Genomic DNA, 27,953 nt, shown 5'->3' with positions numbered 1-27,953 from the left:
GTAATACTGTCATTTCAGAGTTATAATATTACTATCACTAATTTACCCATGTTATGTAATACTGTCATTTCAGAGTTGTAATATTACTATCACTAATTTACCCATGTTATGTAATACTGTCATTTCAGAGTTGTAAATATTACTATCACTAATTTACCCATGTTATGTAATACTGTCATTTCAGAGTTGTAATATTACTATCACTAATTTACCCATGTTATGTAATACTGTCATTTCAGAGTTATAATATTACTATCACTAATTTACCCATGTTATGTAATACTGTCATTTCAGAGTTATAATATTACTATCACTAATTTACCCATGTTATGTAATACTGTCATTTCAGAGTTATAATATTACTATCACTAATTTACCCATGTTATGTAATACTGTCATTTCAGAGTTATAATATTACTATCACTAATTTACCCATGTTATGTAATACTGTCATTTCAGAGTTATAATATTACTATCACTAATTTACCCATGTTATGTAATACTGTCATTTCAGAGTTATAATATTACTATCACTAATTTACCCATGTTATGTAATACTGTCATTTTCAGAGTTATAATATTACTATCACTAATTTACCCATGTTATGTAATACTGTCATTTCAGAGTTATAATATTACTATCACTAATTTACCCATGTTATGTTACTGTCATTTCAGAGTTACTACTATCACTAATTTACCCATGTTATGTAATACTGTCATTTCAGAGTTATAATATTACTATCACTAATTTACCCATGTTATGTAATACTGTCATTTCAGAGTTATAATATTACTATCACTAATTTACCCATGTTATGTAATACTGTCATTTCAGAGTTATAATATTACTATCACTAATTTACCCATGTTATGTAATACTGTCATTTCAGAGTTATAATATTACTATCACTAATTTACCCATGTTATGTAATACTGTCATTTCAGAGTTATAATATTACTATCACTAATTTACCCATGTTATGTAATACTGTCATTTCAGAGTTATAATATTACTATCACTAATTTACCCATGTTATGTAATACTGTCATTTCAGAGTTATAATATTACTATCACTAATTTACCCATGTTATGTAATACTGTCATTTCAGAGTTATAATATTACTATCACTAATTTACCCATGTTATGTAATACTGTCATTTCAGAGTTATAATATTACTATCACTAATTTACCCATGTTATGTAATACTGTCATTTCAGAGTTATAATATTACTATCACTAATTTACCCATGTTATGTAATACTGTCATTTCAGAGTTATAATATTACTATCACTAATTTACCCATGTTATGTAATACTGTCATTTCAGAGTTAATAATATTACTATCACTAATTTACCCATGTTATGTAATACTGTCATTTCAGAGTTATAATATTACTATCACTAATTTACCCATGTTATGTAATACTGTCATTTCAGAGTTATAATATTACTATCACTAATTTACCCATGTTATGTAATACTGTCATTTCAGAGTTATAATATTACTATCACTAATTTACCCATGTTATGTAATACTGTCATTTCAGAGTTATAATATTACTATCACTAATTTACCCATGTTATGTAATACTGTCATTTCAGAGTTATAATATTACTATCACTAATTTACCCATGTTATGTAATACTGTCATTTCAGAGTTATAATATTACTATCACTAATTTACCCATGTTATGTAATACTGTCATTTCAGAGTGTTATAATATTACTATCACTAATTTACCCATGTTATGTAATACTGTCATTTCAGAGTTATAATATTACTATCACTAATTTACCCATGTTATGTAATACTGTCATTTCAGAGTTATAATATTACTATCACTAATTTACCCATGTTATGTAATACTGTCATTTCAGAGTTATAATATTACTATCACTAATTTACCCATGTTATGTAATACTGTCATTTCAGAGTTATAATATTACTATCACTAATTTACCCATGTTATGTAATACTGTCATTTCAGAGTTATAATATTACTATCACTAATTTACCCATGTTATGTAATACTGTCATTTCAGAGTTATAATATTACTATCACTAATTTACCCATGTTATGTAATACTGTCATTTCAGAGTTATAATATTACTATCACTAATTTACCCATGTTATGTAATACTGTCATTTCAGAGTTATAATATTACTATCACTAATTTACCCATGTTATGTAATACTGTCATTTCAGAGTTATAATATTACTATCACTAATTTACCCATGTTATGTAATACTGTCATTTCAGAGTTATAATATTACTATCACTAATTTACCCATGTTATGTAATACTGTCATTTCAGAGTTATAATATTACTATCACTAATTTACCCATGTTATGTAATACTGTCATTTCAGAGTTATAATATTACTATCACTAATTTACCCATGTTATGTAATACTGTCATTTCAGAGTTATAATATTACTATCACTAATTTACCCATGTTATGTAATACTGTCATTTCAGAGTTATAATATTACTATCACTAATTTACCCATGTTATGTAATACTGTCATTTCAGAGTTATAATATTACTATCACTAATTTACCCATGTTATGTAATACTGTCATTTCAGAGTTATAATATTACTATCACTAATTTACCCATGTTATGTAATACTGTCATTTCAGAGTTATAATATTACTATCACTAATTTACCCATGTTATGTAATACTGTCATTTCAGAGTTATAATATTACTATCACTAATTTACCCATGTTATGTAATACTGTCATTTCAGAGTTATAATATTACTATCACTAATTTACCCATGTTATGTAATACTGTCATTTCAGAGTTATAATATTACTATCACTAATTTACCCATGTTATGTAATACTGTCATTTCAGTTATGTTACTAATATTACTATCACTAATTTACCCATGTTATGTAATACTGTCATTTCAGAGTTACAATATTACTATCACTAATTTACCCATGTTATGTAATACTGTCATTTCAGAGTTATAATATTACTATCACTAATTTACCCATGTTATGTAATACTGTCATTTCAGAGTTATAATATTACTATCACTAATTTACCCATGTTATGTAATACTGTCATTTTAGAGTTATAATATTACTATCACTAATTTACCCATGTTATGTAATACTGTCATTTCAGAGTTATAATATTACTATCACTAATTTACCCATGTTATGTAATACTGTCATTTCAGAGTTATAATATTACTATCACTAATTTACCCATGTTATGTAATACTGTCATTTCAGAGTTATAATATTACTATCACTAATTTACCCATGTTATGTAATACTGTCATTTCAGAGTTATAATATTACTATCACTAATTTACCCATGTTATGTAATACTGTCATTTCAGAGTTATAATATTACTATCACTAATTTACCCATGTTATGTAATACTGTCATTTCAGAGTTATAATATTACTATCACTAATTTACCCATGTTATGTAATACTGTCATTTCAGAGTTATAATATTACTATCACTAATTTACCCATGTTATGTAATACTGTCATATCAGAGTTATAATATTACTATCACTAATTTACCCATGTTATGTAATACTGTCATTTCAGAGTTATAATATTACTATCACTAATTTACCCATGTTATGTAATACTGTCATTTCAGAGTTATAATATTACTATCACTAATTTACCCATGTTATGTAATACTGTCATTTCAGAGTTATAATATTACTATCACTAATTTACCCATGTTATGTAATACTGTCATTTCAGAGTTATAATATTACTATCACTAATTTACCCATGTTATGTAATACTGTCATTTCAGAGTTATAATATTACTATCACTAATTTACCCATGTTATGTAATACTGTCATTTCAGAGTTATAATATTACTATCACTAATTTACCCATGTTATGTAATACTGTCATTTCAGAGTTATAATATTACTATCACTAATTTACCCATGTTATGTAATACTGTCATTTCAGAGTTATAATATTACTATCACTAATTTACCCATGTTATGTAATACTGTCATTTCAGAGTTATAATATTACTATCACTAATTTACCCATGTTATGTAATACTGTCATTTCAGAGTTATAATATTACTATCACTAATTTACCCATGTTATGTAATACTGTCATTTCAGAGTTATAATATTACTATCACTAATTTACCCATGTTATGTAATACTGTCATTTCAGAGTTATAATATTACTATCACTAATTTACCCATGTTATGTAATACTGTCATTTCAGAGTTATAATATTACTATCACTAATTTACCCATGTTATGTAATACTGTCATTTCAGAGTTATAATATTACTATCACTAATTTACCCATGTTATGTAATACTGTCATTTCAGAGTTATAATATTACTATCACTAATTTACCCATGTTATGTAATACTGTCATTTCAGAGTTATAATATTACTATCACTAATTTACCCATGTTATGTAATACTGTCATTTCAGAGTTGTAATATTACTATCACTAATTTACCCATGTTATGTAATACTGTCATTTCAGAGTTATAATATTACTATCACTAATTTACCCATGTTATGTAATACTGTCATTTCAGAGTTATAATATTACTATCACTAATTTACCCATGTTATGTAATACTGTCATTTCAGAGTTATAATATTACTATCACTAATTTACCCATGTTATGTAATACTGTCATTTCAGAGTTGTAATATTACTATCACTAATTTACCCATGTTATGTAATACTGTCATTTCAGAGTTATAATATTACTATCACTAATTTACCCATGTTATGTAATACTGTCATTTCAGAGTTATAATATTACTATCACTAATTTACCCATGTTATGTAATACTGTCATTTCAGAGTTGTAATATTACTATCACTAATTTACCCATGTTATGTAATACTGTCATTTCAGAGTTATAATATTACTATCACTAATTTACCCATGTTATGTAATACTGTCATTTCAGAGTTATAATATTACTATCACTAATTTACCCATGTTATGTAATACTGTCATTTCAGAGTTATAATATTACTATCACTAATTTACCCATGTTATGTAATACTGTCATTTCAGAGTTATAATATTACTATCACTAATTTACCCATGTTATGTAATACTGTCATTTCAGAGTTATAATATTACTATCACTAATTTACCCATGTTATGTAATACTGTCATTTCAGACCCATGTTATGTAATATTACTATCACTAATTTACTAATGTTATGTAATACTGTCATTTCAGAGTTATAATATTACTATCACTAATTTACCCATGTTATGTAATACTGTCATTTCAGAGTTATAATATTACTATCACTAATTTACCCATGTTATGTAATACTGTCATTTCAGAGTTATAATATTACTATCACTAATTTACCCATGTTATGTAATACTGTCATTTCAGAGTTATAATATTACTATCACTAATTTACCCATGTTATGTAATACTGTCATTTCAGAGTTATAATATTACTATCACTAATTTACCCATGTTATGTAATACTGTCATTTCAGAGTTATAATATTACTATCACTAATTTACCCATGTTATGTAATACTGTCATTTCAGAGTTATAATATTACTATCACTAATTTACCCATGTTATGTAATACTGTCATTTCAGAGTTATAATATTACTATCACTAATTTACCCATGTTATGTAATACTGTCATTTCAGAGTTATATTACTATCACTAATTTACCCATGTTATGTAATACTGTCATTTCAGAGTTATAATATTACTATCACTAATTTACCCATGTTATGTAATACTGTCATTTCAGAGTTATAATATTACTATCACTAATTTACCCATGTTATGTAATACTGTCATTTCAGAGTTATAATATTACTATCACTAATTTACCCATGTTATGTAATACTGTCATTTCAGAGTTATAATATTACTATCACTAATTTACCCATGTTATGTAATACTGTCATTTCAGAGTTATAATATTACTATCACTAATTTACCCATGTTATGTAATACTGTCATTTCAGAGTTATAATATTACTATCACTAATTTACCCATGTTATGTAATACTGTCATTTCAGAGTTACTAATATTACTATCACTAATTTACCCATGTTATGTAATACTGTCATTTCAGAGTTATAATATTACTATCACTAATTTACCCATGTTATGTAATACTGTCATTTCAGAGTTATAATATTACTATCACTAATTTACCCATGTTATGTAATACTGTCATTTCAGAGTTATAATATTACTATCACTAATTTACCCATGTTATGTAATACTGTCATTTCAGAGTTATAATATTACTATCACTAATTTACCCATGTTATGTAATACTGTCATTTCAGAGTTATAATATTACTATCACTAATTTACCCATGTTATGTAATACTGTCATTTCAGAGTTATAATATTACTATCACTAATTTACCCATGTTATGTAATACTGTCATTTCAGAGTTATAATATTACTATCACTAATTTACCCATGTTATGTAATACTGTCATTTCAGAGTTATAATATTACTATCACTAATTTACCCATGTTATGTAATACTGTCATTTCAGAGTTATAATATTACTATCACTAATTTACCCATGTTATGTAATACTGTCATTTCAGAGTTATAATATTACTATCACTAATTTACCCATGTTATGTAATACTGTCATTTCAGAGTTATAATATTACTATCACTAATTTACCCATGTTATGTAATACTGTCATTTCAGAGTTATAATATTACTATCACTAATTTACCCATGTTATGTAATACTGTCATTTCAGAGTTACAATATTACTATCACTAATTTACCCATGTACTGTCATGTACAATATTACTATCACTAATTTACCCATGTCATGTAATACTGTCATTTCAGAGTTACAATATTACTATCACTAATTTACCCATGTTATGTAATACTGTCATTTCAGAGTTACAATATTACTATCACTAATTTACCCATGTTATGTAATACTGTCATTTCAGAGTTATAATATTACTATCACTAATTTACCCATGTTATGTAATACTGTCATTTCAGAGTTATAATATTACTATCACTAATTTACCCATGTTATGTAATACTGTCATTTCAGAGTTATAATATTACTATCACTAATTTACCCATGTTATGTAATACTGTCATTTCAGAGTTATAATATTACTATCACTAATTTACCCATGTTATGTAATACTGTCATTTCAGAGTTATAATATTACTATCACTAATTTACCCATGTTATGTAATACTGTCATTTCAGAGTTATAATATTACTATCACTAATTTACCCATGTTATGTAATACTGTCATTTCAGAGTTATATATACTATCACTAATTTACCCATGTTATGTAATACTGTCATTTCAGAGTTATAATATTACTATCACTAATTTACCCATGTTATGTAATACTGTCATTTTACAATATTACAGTTATGTTACTAATATTACTATCACTAATTTACCCATGTTATGTAATACTGTCATTTCAGAGTTATAATATTACTATCACTAATTTACCCATGTTATGTAATACTGTCATTTCAGAGTTATAATATTACTATCACTAATTTACCCATGTTATGTAATACTGTCATTTCAGAGTTATAATATTACTATCACTAATTTACCCATGTTATGTAATACTGTCATTTCAGAGTTATAATATTACTATCACTAATTTACCCATGTTATGTAATACTGTCATTTCAGAGTTATAATATTACTATCACTAATTTACCCATGTTATGTAATACTGTCATTTCAGAGTTATAATATTACTATCACTAATTTACCCATGTTATGTAATACTGTCATTTCAGAGTTATAATATTACTATCACTAATTTACCCATGTTATGTAATACTGTCATTTCAGAGTTATAATATTACTATCACTAATTTACCCATGTAATACTGTAAGAGTACTGTCTGTCATTTATAATATTACTAGTTAGTTATAATTATTATTACTATCACTAATTTACCCATGTTATGTAATACTGTCATTTCAGAGTTATAATATTACTATCACTAATTTACCCATGTTATGTAATACTGTCATTTCAGAGTTATAATATTACTATCACTAATTTACCCATGTTATGTAATACTGTCATTTCAGAGTTATAATATTACTATCACTAATTTACCCATGTTATGTAATACTGTCATTTCAGAGTTATAATATTACTATCACTAATTTACCCATGTTATGTAATACTGTCATTTCAGAGTTATAATATTACTATCACTAATTTACCCATGTTATGTAATACTGTCATTTCAGAGTTATAATATTACTATCACTAATTTACCCATGTTATGTAATACTGTCATTTCAGAGTTATATACTATCACTAATTTACCCATGTTATGTAATACTGTCATTTCAGAATTTACCCACTAATTTACCCATGTTATGTAATACTGTCATTTCAGAGTTATAATATTACTATCACTAATTTACCCATGTTATGTAATACTGTCATTTCAGAGTTATAATATTACTATCACTAATTTACCCATGTTATGTAATACTGTCATTTCAGAGTTATAATATTACTATCACTAATTTACCCATGTTATGTAATACTGTCATATCAGAGTTATATTACTATCACTAATTTACCCATGTTATGTAATACTGTCATTTCAGAGTTATAATATTACTATCACTAATTTACCCATGTTATGTAATACTGTCATTTCAGAGTTATAATATTACTATCACTAATTTACCCATGTTATGTAATACTGTCATTTCAGAGTTATAATATTACTATCACTAATTTACCCATGTTATGTAATACTGTCATTTCAGTTATGTTAATAATATTACTATCACTAATTTACCCATGTTATGTAATACTGTCATTTCAGAGTTATAATATTACTATCACTAATTTACCCATGTTATGTAATACTGTCATTTCAGAGTTGTAATATTACTATAATTTACTAATTTACCCATGTTATGTAATACTGTCATTAGAGTATAATATTACTATCACTAATTTACCCATGTTATGTAATACTGTCATTTCAGAGTTATAATATTACTATCACTAATTTACCCATGTTATGTAATACTGTCATTTCAGAGTTATAATATTACTATCACTAATTTACCCATGTTATGTAATACTGTCATTTCAGAGTTATAATATTACTATCACTAATTTACCCATGTTATGTAATACTGTCACTTCAGAGTTGTAATATTACTATCACTAATTTACCCATGTTATGTAATACTGTCATTTCAGAGTTATAATATTACTATCACTAATTTACCCATGTTATGTAATACTGTCATTTCAGGTTACTAATATTACTATCACTAATTTACCCATGTTATGTAATACTGTCATTTCAGAGTTGTAATATTACTATCACTAATTTACCCATGTTATGTAATACTGTCATTTCAGAGTTGTAACATTACTATCACTAATTTACCCATGTTATGTAATACTGTCATTTCAGAGTTGTAATATTACTATCACTAATTTACACATTATGTAAGTATGTAATACTGTCATAATTTACCCATTATGTAATACTGTCATTTCAGAGTTATAATATTACTATCACTAATTTACCCATGTTATGTAATACTGTCATTTCAGAGTTGTAGTATTACTATCACTAATTTACCCATGTTATGTAATACTGTCATATCAGAGTTATATTACTATCACTAATTTACCCATGTTATGTAATACTGTCATTTCAGAGTTATAATATTACTATCACTAATTTACCCATGTTATGTAATACTGTCATATCAGAGTTATATTACTATCACTTACTATCATCACTAATTTACCCATGTTATGTAATACTGTCATTTCAGAGTTATAATATTACTATCACTAATTTACCCATGTTATGTAATACTGTCACTTCAGAGTTGTAATATTACTATCACTAATTTACCCATGTTATGTAATACTGTCATTTCAGAGTTGTAACATTACTATCACTAATTTACCCATGTTATGTAATACTGTCATACCAGAGTTATAATATTACTATCACTAATTTACCCATGTTATGTAATACTGTCATTTCAGAGTTATAATATTACTATCACTAATTTACCCATGTTATGTAATACTGTCACTTCAGAGTTGTAACATTACTATCACTAATTTACCCATGTTATGTAATACTGTCATTTCAGAGTTGTAACATTACTATCACTAATTTACACATTATGTAGTACTGTCATTTCAGAGTTGTAATATTACTATCACTAATTTACACATTATGTAATACTGTCATTTCAGAGTTATAATATTACTATCACTAATTTACCCATGTTATGTAATACTGTCATTTCAGAGTTGTAGTATTACTATCACTAATTTACCCGTGTTATGTAATACTGTCACTTCAGAGTTGTAATATTACTATCACTAATTTACCCATGTTATGTAATACTGTCATTTTAGAGTTATATTACTATCACTAATTTACCCATGTTATGTAATACTGTCATTTCAGAGTTATAATATTACTATCACTAATTTACCCATGTTATGTAATACTGTCATATCAGAGTTATATTACTATCACTAATTTACCCATGTTATGTAATACTGTCATTTCAGAGTTATAATATTACTATCACTAATTTACCCATGTTATGTAATACTGTCACTTCAGAGTTGTAATATTACTATCACTAATTTACCCATGTTATGTAATACTGTCATTTCAGAGTTGTAACATTACTATCACTAATTTACCCATGTTATGTAATACTGTCATTTCAGAGTTGTAACATTACTATCACTAATTTACACATTATGTAGTACTGTCATTTCAGAGTTGTAATATTACTATCACTAATTTACACATTATGTAATACTGTCATTTCAGAGTTATAATATTACTATCACTAATTTACCCATGTTATGTAATACTGTCATTTCAGAGTTATAATATTACTATCACTAATTTACCCATGTTATGTAATACTGTCATATCAGAGTTATATTACTATCACTAATTTACCCATGTTATGTAATACTGTCATTTCAGAGTTATAATATTACTATCACTAATTTACCCATGTTATGTAATACTGTCATTTCAGGTTATAATATTACTATCACTAATTTACCCATGTTATGTAATACTGTCATTTCAGAGTTGTAATATTACTATCACTAATTTACCCATGTTATGTAATACTGTCATTTCAGAGTTGTAATATTACTATCACTAATTTACCCATGTTATGTAATACTGTCATTTCAGAGTTATAATATTACTATCACTAATTTACCCATGTTATGTAATACTGTCATTTCAGAGTTATAATATTACTATCACTAATTTACCCATGTTATGTAATACTGTCACTTCAGAGTTGTAATATTACTATCACTAATTTACCCATGTTATGTAATACTGTCATTTCAGAGTTGTAACATTACTATCACTAATTTACACATTATGTAATACTGTCATTTCAGAGTTGTAATATTACTATCACTAATTTACTCATTATGTAATACTGTCATTTCAGAGTTATAATATTACTATCACTAATTTACCCATGTTATGTAATACTGTCATTTCAGAGTTGTAACATTACTATCACTAATTTACCCATGTTATGTAATACTGTCATTTCAGAGTTATAATATTACTATCACTAATTTACCCATGTTATGTAATACTGTCATATCAGAGTTATATTACTATCACTAATTTACCCATGTTATGTAATACTGTCATTTCAGAGTTATAATATTACTATCACTAATTTACCCATGTTATGTAATACTGTCATTTCAGAGTTATAATATTACTATCACTAATTTACCCATGTTATGTAATACTGTCACTTCAGAGTTGTAATATTACTATCACTAATTTACCCATGTTATGTAATACTGTCATTTCAGAGTTGTAATATTACTATCACTAATTTACCCATGTTATGTAATACTGTCATTTCAGAGTTATAATATTACTATCACTAATTTACCCATGTTATGTAATACTGTCATTTCAGAGTTATAATATTACTATCACTAATTTACCCATGTTATGTAATACTGTCATTTCAGAGTTATAATATTACTATCACTAATTTACCCATGTTATGTAATACTGTCATATCAGAGTTACAATATTACTATCACTAATTTACCCATGTTATGTAATACTGTCATTTCAGAGTTATAATATTACTATCACTAATTTACCCATGTTATGTAATACTGTCATTTTAGAGTTATAATATTACTATCACTAATTTACCCATGTTATGTAATACTGTCATTTCAGAGTTATAATATTACTATCACTAATTTACCCATGTTATGTAATACTGTCATTTTAGAGTTATAATATTACTATCACTAATTTACCCATGTTATGTAATACTGTCATTTCAGAGTTATAATATTACTATCACTAATTTACCCATGTTATGTAATACTGTCATTTCAGAGTTATAATATTACTGTCACTAATTTACCCATGTTATGTAATACTGTCATTTCAGAGTTATAATATTACTATCACTAATTTACCCATTTCATGTAATACTGTCATTTCAGAGTTATAATATTACTATCACTAATTTACCCATGTTATGTAATACTGTCATATCAGAGTTATATTACTATCACTAATTTACCCATGTTATGTAATACTGTCATTTCAGAGTTATAATATTACTATCACTAATTTACCCATGTTATGTAATACTGTCATATCAGAGTTATATTACTATCACTAATTTACCCATGTTATGTAATACTGTCATTTCAGAGTTATAATATTACTATCACTAATTTACCCATGTTATGTAATACTGTCACTTCAGAGTTGTAATATTACTATCACTAATTTACCCATGTTATGTAATACTGTCATTTCAGAGTTGTAACATTACTATCACTAATTTACCCATGTTATGTAATACTGTCATACCAGAGTTATAATATTACTATCACTAATTTACCCATGTTATGTAATACTGTCATTTCAGAGTTATAATATTACTATCACTAATTTACCCATGTTATGTAATACTGTCATTTCAGAGTTATAATATTACTATCACTAATTTACCCATGTTATGTAATACTGTCACTTCAGAGTTATAATATTACTATCACTAATTTACCCATGTTATGTAATACTGTCATTTCAGAGTTGTAACATTACTATCACTAATTTACCCATGTTATGTAATACTTTTATGACTTATAAATAGTTCAGACATGCAACAACCAAAGAAGTCCAATAACATAAATTTCAAGTAAACTTTTCAGTAGCTGTTTGGTGATTGTTTAATCTGGGTTTCATTTGTGTGGTTCTTCTTTCAGGTAACAGTCAAGTAAACGTACATTGTAATGACATATTACCACTTGCTGCTTGCCAGATTCTATCCACATGGTGTTCATTACTTGGTTTTTTGCCAAGCTATTTGCTTTGGGAACCACAAATCTTGTATCAGTTTTGTAGAGCTATATATGTATTAGTTAGTTTTATGACAGTTTCAAAGGTAATTTCTACCTTAGCTGCCATGAATCACTTTGTTATCGGGTTCCTTCTCTTGACAAATCATTTCATTTCTTTGTTACCTCCAGTGTGCAATTTACAATCAGTTATGGAGTAGCCTATATTTTTTACTGATTTATTGACAATATTTAACATTAATTTCTTGAAAAATTAAATTTTGTGTTCCGAATGCTTTGATATTCACAAAATGCAACCCTTTAAAATGGGGTCAATTTTAGCTGTTATCTTGACTAAGAAATTACCATACTCCAACTGAATTGCCATAAGAGGGTAAGGACTTCTAAATTCAGTAATCAAAGGCTAGAGGGATGGCCAGGGGCAAGATGACCAAATATACAAGTTTTTACCACAGATTATGAACAAACCTTTTTAATTAAGGTTATTTTTGAGGTATAATAAAGTACTTATAATAAACTAAATTGGCTTTAAATGTACAATAGATGACAAAGAATGCTTAAAAATACCACTATCTCACCTTTCGTAGAAGCAAACCATGAGATATGTTCTCACTCAAAAGAAATCCACCTATCAAATGTTGTACTGGTCCAGCCTCTCCACAATGAGGACGAAGATAGAATGTGTTAAACCCACGTTCTCTAGATCAAATAATAATAACAAATAAATGAAGTTACAAAAAAACAATTATTATATTTTCTTAAAAAGTATACCAGTGTTTTAACTTTTTTTTACCCTTCTAAATACACCAATTTTATTGGTATTTATGAACAGAAATATCATGTCTAAAATCTGATTAGGTGAACATAATTTTATGAATTCTAAATTATTATAACAATATTGTAAGCACCTTCTTTATATAGGCTTAAAGGGTATCAAAAATAATTTATTAAATTAGTTCTTTACAGATTAAAATAAAAATATGTGGACAACTTAAACAATTAACTAGTGAGACATTGTTTCATTTGCCAACAAATCAAAATAAAGTCGTTTTTTTTTGCACCATGTATGTTACACATTACATTACTTTCTGAAGTGGTTAAGAACTGTCATATTTGCATACATGTAGTACAAATAATAATTATAAGGTGGATTTTCACTATCACTCCAGTCTGATGGCAGGGTAACATCTTGATCAAACATTGATTTTCAGGCTTGGACTCATCGTCCACTGAATCAAAGCCAATTACCTGTCAAAGAAATTACATTTTTTTTGTTTATAACTTAATATGACCTGTATGATCTAGCTAACAATACATGAAGGAAGTGGTTTTTCTTATTGCTAGTCATTTGTTTATTTTAAAACAAATTTCACATTTTACGTACTAAATTTTACATTTTAAATTACTTTAAGTATTCAATGACAAAACTTTCCTGTATGAATATTGTTATATCAGTAGTTATTATAGTGGTGTGTAAAAAAAAATAAATTCAAACTTAGAAAGATCCAACACTGCATAAGCCTAACTTTGTGTATATGATTGGTGATGGTTTCGGTTACTGAAGTAAATCTTCAACATGTAGAACAGGGTAAGAACTGATAAAGAAATATTTGTATTTTGAATTAAATAATTAAAGACTCACTGAGAACAGATTGTAGATCTCTTGAAGTATTTTATAAATATTATGTTTATAACAACACAAAACTGTTCCTTACACTGTATCTCAGTGTTTTGACCTTCCCAGTTCATCTTCAGGTTAAGAAAAAGAGTTTGAATGTGACCGTTGCCGGTGTACTTACACTAATTAATAACCTAACATCCCCTGCAACGCCTCCTACAATCCTGTACCCGTTTATACTCTCATCTCTAAGATGTGTCTGGCAACTGTCACATTCAAACTCTCTCTTTCTTAACCTGAAGATGACCTAGGAAGGTCGAAACGTTGTTCTCTCCGTATCAATAAAAGTGTTAATACCCATATCCGCCATTCTGAGATACACTTTTATTTCAAGCGGGTTTTTGATCATCAAGAATTGTTTCCTACACTATCAAGTTATTCAGTTACTTGATCTAATATTAAAATGACTTTTATATGGGATGAGGTAGACATGAGAAAATGTCTTATAGAACAAAAAATAAAAATTTTCTAGTTTTACTATTTTATTGTAAAATTATTTTTTTCCTACCAATTAAAATCAATTTCCATCTGATTAATTACACAATTACGACACATTAGAAACTTACACTTTGGGTGCACAAGCCATACTGTGTCTGCCTGTCCTTTTACTCCTTCCATTACATAATTTATAACTTACCTCTACTCCCAAAACATCTTGTTCACCTCACAGATAGAAAAACACAACCATCTTTTGATGCACATCACCAAAAATCCTACTCACACCTTCCTGTACTTTCATTACAAACCTAACAGTCCACAGTCATGCAAATAAAAATTTGATAGCCAGGACCTTTCTGAATAAAGCAGAGCAAATATTTTAGCCCTCATTAGATGTAAAAAGAATTTTAGCTTTGTACAGGATATCAACTAAAAACTTTGAAAAATTTGCAAAAATTTATTATCAGAACAATCTTTAAATCCAATAAGACAATGAACAACCCACTGATCCTATAAAATATAAGCATTTAGAAGACTACAGCAAATCTTGCAGCTGTTTTAAAATATACAATTGATACACTGAAAGACCAATCAAAAATGAAAAGAACACGTGGATGACATGTGACTTTCCCACTCAGAGAAATCTGTCATAGCTGAACACACTCACTATGGAGAATATCAAATAGAATAGGGAAAATATAATTTACTGGACAACAAAGAAAACCAGAAATTCTTTAAAATTAAAGGAGCACTGGGAATATAGTAAACATTATAAGAAATCATCTGACTGTTTTGTTTTTAAACGATCAACACCATCTGCCTGTTTTAAAATTTAGCAGAAAAATTATACATAAATAAAACTAGAATATAAAACGTATTCCTTGATTACAACTGTCACTAACCACTTTTGATTGTAGTAATAATTTGTGAGATAAGGTCTCACAAATGATAAGTGGAGATAAATCTACAATATTTAAATAAAAAAATAAAGGTTCAGTGTCCTTATGAAGTGGATAAATACAGAATGAAACTAAAAATTTAAGACATACAACACCTAACTGTTAACAACAAAACAAACAGTAACCTGTATAAATTAGTTGTAATATGAAACGTGTTTTTTCCAAGAGAAATATAAATCTAATATACTATGATTATATTAAAACCTTGTACACAAACTATAGATAGCATTAAGTGCTACATAGTTAATGACATATACAACATACAGATATTTACTTACGTACTGCAGGAAGACATGAAGATCAGGGTGGCTTTGAGGATCATTAGTAGCCTCAAACAAAGGCATGAAAATATTATCCAGGATTTGCTGGAAGTTCTCTACAATATCAATGGACTTGTAGATATCACTGAGGATAAATAAGTATTCGTATATCATTAAAAATTATCAGTGAAAAACAAAATGACTTCAATATTACAAATATAAACTTAAATATTTTGTGTGTAAAAAAGGTACTAGGAAACTAGTGATGAAATATTACTTAATGATTTCAGTAGAACATGAAACATCACTGAATATTACAACCGTCTGTTTACATTTTTTACCACCTATATGTATGTATCATATATGCGTACATCAACTTCTTGAAAACGTTTTGGATCTTAAAAGAGTGATTTTCTATTCCACAGCAGCAACAGAATCTCACATAGTTTTGCAAGAAGATATTTCCTGATTTGAAACTAGCCATCTAGAGAAGAGCATTCTTCTTATCAATGATGTCATGTGCAAAATAATATTTCTAATGAGTTAACCATTTCTTGGTAATATGTGGAACAACAATTAGATATGTTATGAGCTGGAATGAAAACATCTTTCACATTCATGTTACATTTTTATTGAGGAAATCCAAATGGATGAACAAACATCAGAATCTTCTGTCTACAGATTGTTATTTGAAGAACTTTAAGCCAATCATGCTGCGTAAGATTTACTGAATGTTGGTGAGTGTGTCATCAGATTAGTTGGAACTCTAACAGGAGCTTGTTTTTAAGGATTCTAGCAACTCTTGAGTTGTCCATTCCATACATCAGTGGCCTGTAAAATCAGGATTTCAGATCTATTGTTGTCTCCTACAAATCTCAGCCCAAACGGTTTTTCATTCAATACCAGAACCTATCAGCCAGCTGGACAATGACAGATAACAGTTCGTCTGAAATGTTGTTTATATATGTACTGTAATAGGGTTTTGTAATGACAGCATGACTTGTATAGTTTTTGGTCTGTTTGCTTCACTTGATTTCTTTCATAGTTACAGAATGATAGTTTAATAAATGTTTTATCATATAACCAACATCTGTCACACACACTCAAACAAACAACACTTGAATTGGGTTTTAACTTTTTTACCATTTTGATGGTAAGTAAAATCTTTTCCAAAACATGGTTTTGTTTTATTAGATCAAAAATAAAATAGTTGTAGAAAACTCTCAACTTCCTGTTTAAAAACCAACACAAAATATTCAATGCGATTAAAAACTTTACTCTTTAGCAACACAACAAAACAATTTCTTTTCTCTAATAGAAATATTTTAGTATCTAACAGAAGTTCCCTTCTGACAAATTCTTAATCAATAAAACTGCATTCTTAAGGAATCTTATAGAAATTTAAATATGAAAAATATGTACAAGTAATTTTTAAACTATTTTACGTCCATTATGACATTACAATACGTTGTATTCTAATTGATGCTTTTGTACTTTACAAGAGTAACATTGTGTTATACTGCTATAATATTCAACCTAACTCCTAAGGATATCCTATGACAGTACAGCAAACTCCTCCACAAAATGAGTCCTTCTAACACTTGACTAAATTTTCTCACTTCATTACTTGACAAAAGTACTCAATGAGATACTTGAAAAAAAATAACTGAAAGTGGTTAAAAAAAGTGAGTTATAAGTTGAGTACTCAACTAAAAATATTTCTTACATCAAGTAACATTCATGCCAAACTTGGAAACATACATCAGAATAACATTATTTAAATTACTATCACTTTAATTGTAACTTAATATAATATCAACCACTAACCAATTAAGAAAAAATAACACTTCACAAATTTAAACATACTGCACAAGACTTGATGACTGACATAAATGGCATTTCAACCAACATTCAATGATGTATCCCTAAAACTGACCAACAGACCAAGTTGCTGGTTGCATAAATCAAATTTTGGGAACTTGAAGTGTTATTATGTTATTATATACACTATTCTAAGTGGAAACATTTACACTAAGCCTTTTGAAGTATCATGATTCAAGCTATTATCATTGATTGTGATGTAGTAACATAACTTTCACCCAATGATATTAACTTCCAAATACAGCAAACTATGTATTTAGAGAGCAACCAAAAATCAATCTGTTAATCTATACAATTAATAAAATTATATTTTACATTTCTATTAGTAAAGAATAGAATGCATTATTTTTATCAAATAGGAAACCTTGTTGAAAATAATATTTCCTGCCATAATAGGCCATGCTTTGTCAGTTAAGGTGTGTTACACCAAAGAGCTGAAAATATTATAGATCATTGATATAAATATTAGTTCAACTAAACACTGTTCACGTTATATTCTAGCTTACCTATTACATTCTGCTCCTGAGTGTACAGCCTTATCAGCAATGACTTTCAGCAATATTAATGTACTTATGTTGTCATTACAGACACTTCATGATGGAAGTGCACATTTAGTTGCTGAAGAACTATGAGGCTTGAATATTTATTAGATGGGTATTTCTGTGAAGTAATATCACATCACAAACTACCTACAAACTCATCTAGTTTTAAAATAAATTTTATCATGCTATACAATGTCAGTTGTTCTTCAGCAGGTGCAGTAGCTATGTATGTAACGTGAATTTTGGAAAACAGTTACTATAGAAAGCAAATTACATCAATAATGTTACAGTAAAAAAAAAAAAAGATAAAGTCACTGGACTTTAAAAATAAATCAAGGTAGAAACATACTTACATAACAGACTCTTCTTAATTGGTTACATCTATAAACAGCTTTCAAATGATTTCTCATTCGTATGAAGTTCAACTATCAACCAATAGAAGTGATGCCTATTCTAACTTTCCACACATGTTATGACCAATAGATTAAACAATTAGGTGAGAAAATATTGCATTTATGACTTACTAAAGTCGAGGAACTTGGATTAGCCACCTCACATTGTCAGAGTACACATTGTTATCAACAGTCCACTTAGCTAGATGGTCCCATTCATCTCTATCTCTACCATATACTGATAGTCGAAACTCTGCATTCTGGTATTTGCTTTCCTCCAGATCAAACATCACTTCCTATAGTGCAATAATAACATATTTAAGATTGCAAATTTGTAATGAACTTTATCATTTGAAATTTACAATAAAACTGTTTTAGGCTTCTGAGAAGCAAAAGAAAAATACTAATAATATTTTAATACAAAGTATATCTTGTAGCAAATGAATATTATTAAAATGTTATAATTATTTCATGGGCATTTTATTTCTCATAAAATATATTTAAGTAAAAAATGCATTTAAAATTCTACTAATAAAAGAATGCATCTTTAATTTTAATATTTCATTCTTAGGTTACAAAAAATCCTAGAGCCAATATTCAAATTATAAGAGAACATGACACTGAAAACGTTTTCATACTTCGATTAGATAAGAAATAACTAGAGAAAAAACATAGTTTATAATCTTATTTTGTTTTATTAAAACAACTTTGCTTGAGTTTTGAGTCTCACTTGAAAACCATTACTTATGTTATTAAGAGTAGATACAGAATTATATACCACAAATTTTCTTTCTCTTCATATCTTCGAGCAAACATAAAACAGTTCATAACAATTTTTATTAGTCTTGAATATGACTTTGATTGTTGCTTTCACAAAAAAAATGAAAACAAAGTTAACAAGGCAAGTTGGTTTTAACAAACCACATATTTTAGCTACTAGCTTCGTCCATCAGTGTGTTAGCTGTACTTTAGCTACTAGCTTCGTCCATCAGTGTGTTAGCTGTACTTTAGCTACTAGCTTCGTCCATCAGTGTGTTAGCTGTACTTTAGCTACTAGCTTCGTCCATGAGTGTGTTAGCTGTACTTTAGCTACTAGCTTCGTCCATGAGTGTGTTAGCTGTACTTTAGCTACTAGCTTCGTCCATAAGTGTGTTAGCTGTACTTTAGTTACTAGCTTCGTCCATGAGTGTGTTAGCTGTACTTTAGTTACTAGCTTTGTCCATCAGTGTGTTAGCTGTACTTTAGTTACTAGCTTCGTCCATCAGTCTGTTAGCTTACCTTGAGAATTGATGCAAAGTACTTGCCATTGATGTAGTTATCAGTTTTAAGAAATATTTCTCTGAGACTGCTCTCCCCAATTGGATTGTACTTAGCATTGAATTTGTCAAACCTATGAAAAGTGTTTCGATCCTGAAATGATAAGAAAACAATTAGAAAGAAAAATTACTGATGACAGTCATTATAAATGGCATGCAGACAATATAACATGACTTATATAATATCACAAAAAGTTTTCATAATTTGTTTCTTAATAACTAATATTAAGACTATTAAAATGAAAACAAAATTTTGGATATATTTCTTATTTATTCCTAGATTTACACAAAATAACTTTTGAGAGAAGTCCAGATTTCAACTCACAGCATGGACATCCAGTAAGTCCACACTGAGATCATATGCTGTGATATTCAGCGACTTGAAAACCTAAAGATAAGAAAAGAAACTATATTACTATTTTATAAAATTAGTGATTTACAGTTTTAAAACAATAATGAAGACCTGAGTATTTATACAAATAGTTTTAACTTGTCCATAAAGTTGAAATATAGACCTACAAATACATGATTAAGAGTTAAGTTGTCTATTTCAAAAAACAATATTATACTTTGCTTACAGATAACTGTTATTTATAGTTCTCTAAACTATCACTTCAAAATTTCACAAATTAAACTGACTGACTAAAATCTCGTATTTTGTATAGTTCTAATAAATTATAGATAATTAACATCTATGTTCAGAATCATAAAATCAATTCAAAGTTAATTAACACAGAATTTCTACTTACCTGAAGAACACCAAAGTTTTAGACAAATAACAGCGGTCAGCTTTAGGTTTTAATGAGAGGATTTATTCATCATCAGCTGTAATTAGCTACAACTGTTAGATGCTCATCTGAATTATATAATTTTAACTTTGTTTTACTTACAGCACAAGTATACCTATAACAAATGTGTTTATCATACTGCAAGCTAAACAGAGACAATAAAACCACAGTTGGTCATTCTTGCTCTTTGCACTTATTAACAATGGCTAAAATTTGTTCTCATACCAATGATAATGTCAGCATAATCAAAATATTGGACAGATAGCTATTTATTGTGTTTGATTTACTTTATTTTACTGTGTTTTCTTTTTCTCTATTGATAGATTGTGTAGTCTTAAATCACAATCTTCCAAACAGAATATTCCTTTTTAACTTATAGGTGATACGTTGTTCAAGAAAACACCAGTTATTAGTCTTTGTTGCCAAAAGTTATATTTGTTCATTGAAAGGAAAAATATACACACACTATCACCATTTAAATCTAAACGTTTTATACAAATTAATTAAAATTAAACGGTGTGAGGTAAAGCCCAATTCTTATATAAACATTTCCTCAACAAACCAAATAATTAAAACACACATCTACAGTTACAATACATATGTAAACACGACTTTTTTTTTTCAAATTTTGCTCATTTGTTCTTAGCCCCACTATGCTATTCTAATAATAACTAACCACATGTTAGAAATGAACTGAACCTGCACAGTAGCGATACATTATTTTCATATGGTTTGTGTCAAGTGAGTGTTACAGTTACTTTAATTTTACTTAAAGCTAATACATACAGTTAAAGAAGGTTATCAATTTTTCTAAAATAATCATAGTTACAATAAATATCACTATTTCATGCTACAAAGTTCACAGATTAAAAACAAGTATTCTCACACTACTAGCTTTATGATACAGTACTCTTGACTTTACTTCTCTGATTGTATACAATATTAACTTTTTTATCCAGTAACCTTACTGAAATTGTGGTTTCTCCATATTAAGTTGTTTCATAACAAGCTTCTAAGTGCTTTACTGTACTTATTTAAGTCTAACTGTTACAAAGAAAAAAATGTTTAAGCCAGAGAAATCCTACATGTTTTATCCTTTGTTTGTTCCATTATGGATCTCAAACACCATTACGGTATCCAGTAACTGTTTTTATACTAAATTAATAGTTTTATCCTTTGTTTGCTCCATTATGGGCCTCAAACACCATTACGGTATCCGGTAACTGTTTTTATACTAAATTAATAGTTTTATCCTTTGTTTGCTCCATTATGGGTCTCAAACACCATTACGGTATCCAGTAACTGTTTTTATACTAAATTAATATTTAATTACAGCAGATAGTTACTGAGATTCTCCAAAACTTTGTAATAAAAATATTTACCATGTCAAGAGTCATCATAACACCATCTTTTTCACAAACAATATCATCGTGGTTAGTTTTAATTTTCTTCTTAATAAAGCGCAGCAAATGTTTTTGATTCATACATGATGAAGCATGAATGTGAGTATCCACCTAGGGACAACAATTCAAAAATCATTATTAAATATTCATCCATATTAAAACAAAGGCATTTATGAAACCCATTCACTGAAATACAAGAGCTAAGATAAATTAACTACACAACACAGTTTCTAGTGGATCAAAAGTTTAGAATCATGACATAAATAATATTTCACACATTTTTAAATTTTCATAAAAATTTTTGTATGTGTTGCATTTATTTAGAATTCCAATTTGTTTTTCTTCAAGTTTCAATAGTTTTTTTTAGCTGTTTCACTAAATAATAAACTGATTTCAAAACAAATGTTAACTGGAAAGCAAGTTCATATAATGAACATTAACAAAGAATCCCAATAATGCTACGTACATATTACAAACACTCATTAAGTAATTAAAAACAACACAAACTTTTAGAAAAGTAGAAAAAATTTATGTCAAAATCTTTGATGAAATTAAAATAACATCAATAAACAAAAATTTAAGTTTAAAATGGTACTGCAAAAGATCATTAAGATGATAAAAATAAAGTCTGATATAACAATTATTTCTTACTTTTCTTATGTTATAGAAATCTCGGTGAGGAGAAGCTTTTTGAGCAGCCAGTTCTTGTAGCTCATTTAGTAGTACATGCAACTGATACTTGGATGACAAGTAACTTAATCTTCGATAGCAGAATGATTTCCTAACAATAGAATGTTACCTTTTTCATGTTTTTTACATATTTTTAAACATTAAAATTTAATGTCATTTAACTGTCTGTTAATCTACTTGTCACAATATCATAAGTTTATATAAAACAACACAAAATGTTACTATATCAGTTTATTTCCAAATTTGGGAAATGATGTATGTGAAACATGGAATATTCAATACTTCCCCAACTCAGAAAGTATACAAGTAAACAAACTTTCTAAACACTACTTTATTTGGTACATTATTAAGTACCAAGATTATTAAACCTTTTTTTAATATAGAAAGGGAAGAACAGGGTTTGTTTGTTTGTAATTAAACATAAAGCTACACAATTGACTATCTGTGCTCACCCACCACAGGTATCAAAACCCACTTCTTAGCATTGTAAGTCTGCAGATATATTATTGTGCCACTGGGGGTGGGGAATGGGGAAACAGGAATCTTGAAAAAGATAGAGAAATAAGATAAGTAGCTGAAAGTGAAAACACAATCACAAAACAGTATGCAAGCAGCCTGGAGTTTGAAACACAATGTTGACATTTATTTCATGAAGCGACAAAACCATATTTTGATTCTCATAACATATTACAGGTTTTACATATGGATTCTAATGACCTAGAAAGTCAACCCCATATTTTTAAGAAACATCTCTGCAATTAAGATAAAAATAATTCTGATGAAGTCTTTAAGTTTGGGACATTCTTTGCAAATACTTTATTTTCCTATGAGAACTTGTTAAATAGCAATGGCATAAATAGTCCTTGATATATTTTGCAGCAGTTACAATTACTGATTCAGTAAAACTGCTTGAAGTGAAGTTTATAACAAAGTTTAAAAGTACACTGACAGAACAGTACCCAATTTCATATGGATACAAGTTTGACATTTCAACTGATAAGGGAATCCTGCAGAACTAAAGAGTTAAGGTCATTAATATTAATAATTATTTCTTACAATCCTTTAGACTACAACTTACTGATACAACTGTACCTAACTTTACCTTGCAGATCAGAACAACTAAATCAATCAACATATTTTTTTTACAGTAAGGACTGAATGAATGGAATTACCTTCACATTCACTGAATCTAAATACCATATATGGGATGGTCTTGAGAGATGCATCACATTCCATTAAATTACTAGATATCCTAAAAATATCTTAAAATTGCAGAATGAATACATATAACTCAGAAACTTATCAGCTTTCTGTCTGATGCATGTAAAATTGTTGACAAGCTGCACTTTCTGTTCAAGGTGACCAAACTATGTGATGAAGTAAAAAAGTTATGAACTGCAAAAATGTAAACCTATATATGTTTAAGTAATTACTTAAGAGAATAATAAGATAACTGGCTAATCATAAGGGTTCCCAATCACATATCTGAACATAAGATACTTGATTTATATAAAAATTAACTGACTGTTGACATGGCATAACATTGGTTTAACTTGCTGTAGCTGTATAATTTTTAAGCTCTGATGGTCATTTAATGTTTGGAGCAGAATAAATAAAAAATAACTTTAGATACAAACAAAAGGAAGACTTGATCTAAGGTGCTCCAAAGGACAATATATATATATACATATACACCTATATATATACACACACATACAGCATTTATTTACAGTAGTTATCAATTATTTACAGTACACAAAAAACGTTAATGATATGTTGTTCTTCAATTGATACATACAATGGGCCATCTGCAATCAGTGCACAAATCAAATTCATGTCACGAACAAAATCTGATAAGGACAAAACGGATAATCACAACGACATCCATCTTTCATATCATCTAGACTAGGGAGACTTGAATTACACCATCTTCCATTTTAAGCTGGTATCCAGCATTCTCAGGAAAAACACATGTCCAAGGGTCTTTCACCATAGGAGGATCGTGGTAAGGGTGGTCTGTAATTTATACATTCAACAAAGAAATAGTGATAGCATATTTATCTAAAACAAACTTATCAACAAATATTTTTAAAGTAACAAAAAAAGATTGAAAATTAACTCAGTATTACAGTTTATTCCCTCTGTGAAATTTTTTTATTCTCTTAATTTCCTTATAACGTTGGTGTTTTTGCCACAAAATGTGAGAGTCATAAAAACTGGTTATTTATGATTTTATGGTTGATTACTTTCTTTCATAACACCACGTTATTCATCTTTAAATACAATATTCAACAATCATTTGACCAACATTTTGGGCCTATTGTTTTCTGTTACATAATTTATCCATCTATGTATACATGCATGTGACACAAACTTTAAAGTAAACAAGTATTCAACACTTGGTTTGGATAACTCTTCTTAACCATTAGGTCTTCTTTGACATCCAAAGTTTTGATATTCCTGGGAAGATAAGAAGGAAAACCTCAGGTACAAGTAAAATCACAGCTGATTCAGATTTTATTTTCAATTCTATCATCTCTAACCATAAAAATATAGCTGCAGAAGAAAAACAGTATATATTGGGCATGTATCAGGATTTAACTGAAAACTTCTGAGAAAGCCTGATACATACTTAAGAATTGTGGTAAATGCATAATTCTGTCATGTAATTTAAACAGCATATAACTATCAGCAAACTCTTGAGATTCTTCTAGGATGCAGTATTCATATAGCCAAGACAATGTTAACTACATTTGTATGGGAATATGGATTAAAAAAAAAAAAAAAAGAGTTAATATATGCTATAGAGTCCATAGTATAATGCAGCCCAAATATTAACATGATGATTTAGTTTCCCTTGCCATCATAAATGTTTAAAATAAGAACAAAATCACACAATTTAACTTAAATAAACTACATTCTAAAGTTTTCTTACACTGAAAATGTATTTCCAATAGATACCTACTTCTACTCACAAGATTAGCTATTCTCATTCATTACTGCCATTTATATGTGAACTTTTTATAACACGTGCCACAAGTCTTTTGTACCCCCTATTGGAAGCAAATGATTCCACTGTCTCTCTCATGCAAATCATCATGCACCATTTCTCCCCCTCCCAGTAGGAGGACAGTGCATTCATGTGATGCAAGTGACTCCATCTATGTGCCTCTACTGAACTATCAGATGATGAAAACACTACAAATGATTGAGAAGTAAGGGTGAGAAGAGTGAGTAGAGGTAAATACCTATAGGAAGTAAATTTTCAGTTTAGGAAAATTATAATTTCTGATATGGCACTTCCCTCCACCAACAAGATTAGCTAGAATTCCATACTGAATCGGAGGAGAGACTGGTGCAAAATAAAAACAGATGTACCCCCCAAAAGTATCTGAAGGATGCCTCTGCAGAGTAGATAGTCAGATCCAAAGACAGGAATTGCATCATTTCTGATCTAGGTATAATCCTCATTCATTCATGTAATGTGTAAGAAATCAGGATGGTAAATGAGAAGAGCATGTCTGAGTAGGAGGAAAGTGATCCTAACTGGAGACAGACACAGTAACTCGATCCAACACTAATAAAGGTAGATAAATAAGGATGAGTCCTATGATGTGGCAGACTGTACTTGGTAAGTCAACTGCATTCAAAACCTCCTCACAGGTCACCAACATCCAGGTGAGGATAGGATGAGGATCCTACCATTTTTACCTCAAACCCAAAACTGTGGAACTGAGAACTACTCTGATTTCTGGAAACAACAGAGGATTAGCTCTGTGCTATCGATCCAGGAATTTGACATTCAATATCTAAAGGAAATATATCACTTGCAATCAGCTTCTGTAACCATGTGAAACAGGGCAGAACCAGGTAAAGAGCAATAAACATCCACATACAGAGAGTCAAGAATAGAAGTGAAACAAACCCACATATCCCTGCTGTGATCCATAACACAGGAGGAGAAAGTGAGAGAGGAAAACAGACAACCCATAACCTGTGTGAGTAATTATGTTGATTGGTTCACTCTAAATCCAAAACCAGCTACGGAAGAGAAGGATGATGGCTTCCAATCAAAGGGGTGAACTGTATTTTGACATCTCACTCTGTTATATGATTAATCACAGATCAGAGGATATGACATCACCTA

At 28.4% G+C, this 27,953-nt stretch overlaps 1 protein-coding gene across 1 annotated transcript in view; it reads right to left on the bottom strand.

Moving 5' to 3' along the window:
* The window catches only part of LOC143233313 (AMP deaminase 2-like), an 85,488-nt gene that overhangs the window by 41,934 nt on the left and 15,601 nt on the right, over positions 1-27,953 (bottom strand). Inside the window, 12 exon segments of the mRNA XM_076469443.1 lie at positions 14,038-14,158; positions 14,545-14,662; positions 14,665-14,707; positions 16,813-16,939; positions 19,742-19,905; positions 20,888-21,019; positions 21,251-21,313; positions 23,096-23,227; positions 23,768-23,897; positions 25,605-25,668; positions 25,671-25,718; positions 25,721-25,822. Coding sequence (XP_076325558.1) covers positions 14,038-14,158; positions 14,545-14,662; positions 14,665-14,707; positions 16,813-16,939; positions 19,742-19,905; positions 20,888-21,019; positions 21,251-21,313; positions 23,096-23,227; positions 23,768-23,897; positions 25,605-25,668; positions 25,671-25,718; positions 25,721-25,822 — 1,244 coding nt within the window.

Source organism: Tachypleus tridentatus, chromosome 12 (assembly GCF_004210375.1).
Source record: "Tachypleus tridentatus isolate NWPU-2018 chromosome 12, ASM421037v1, whole genome shotgun sequence".
Classification (NCBI taxonomy): domain Eukaryota; kingdom Metazoa; phylum Arthropoda; class Merostomata; order Xiphosura; family Limulidae; genus Tachypleus; species Tachypleus tridentatus.
The sequence above is the reverse complement of the archived record's forward strand: the minus strand, read 5'-3'. Positions and strand labels throughout refer to the sequence as shown.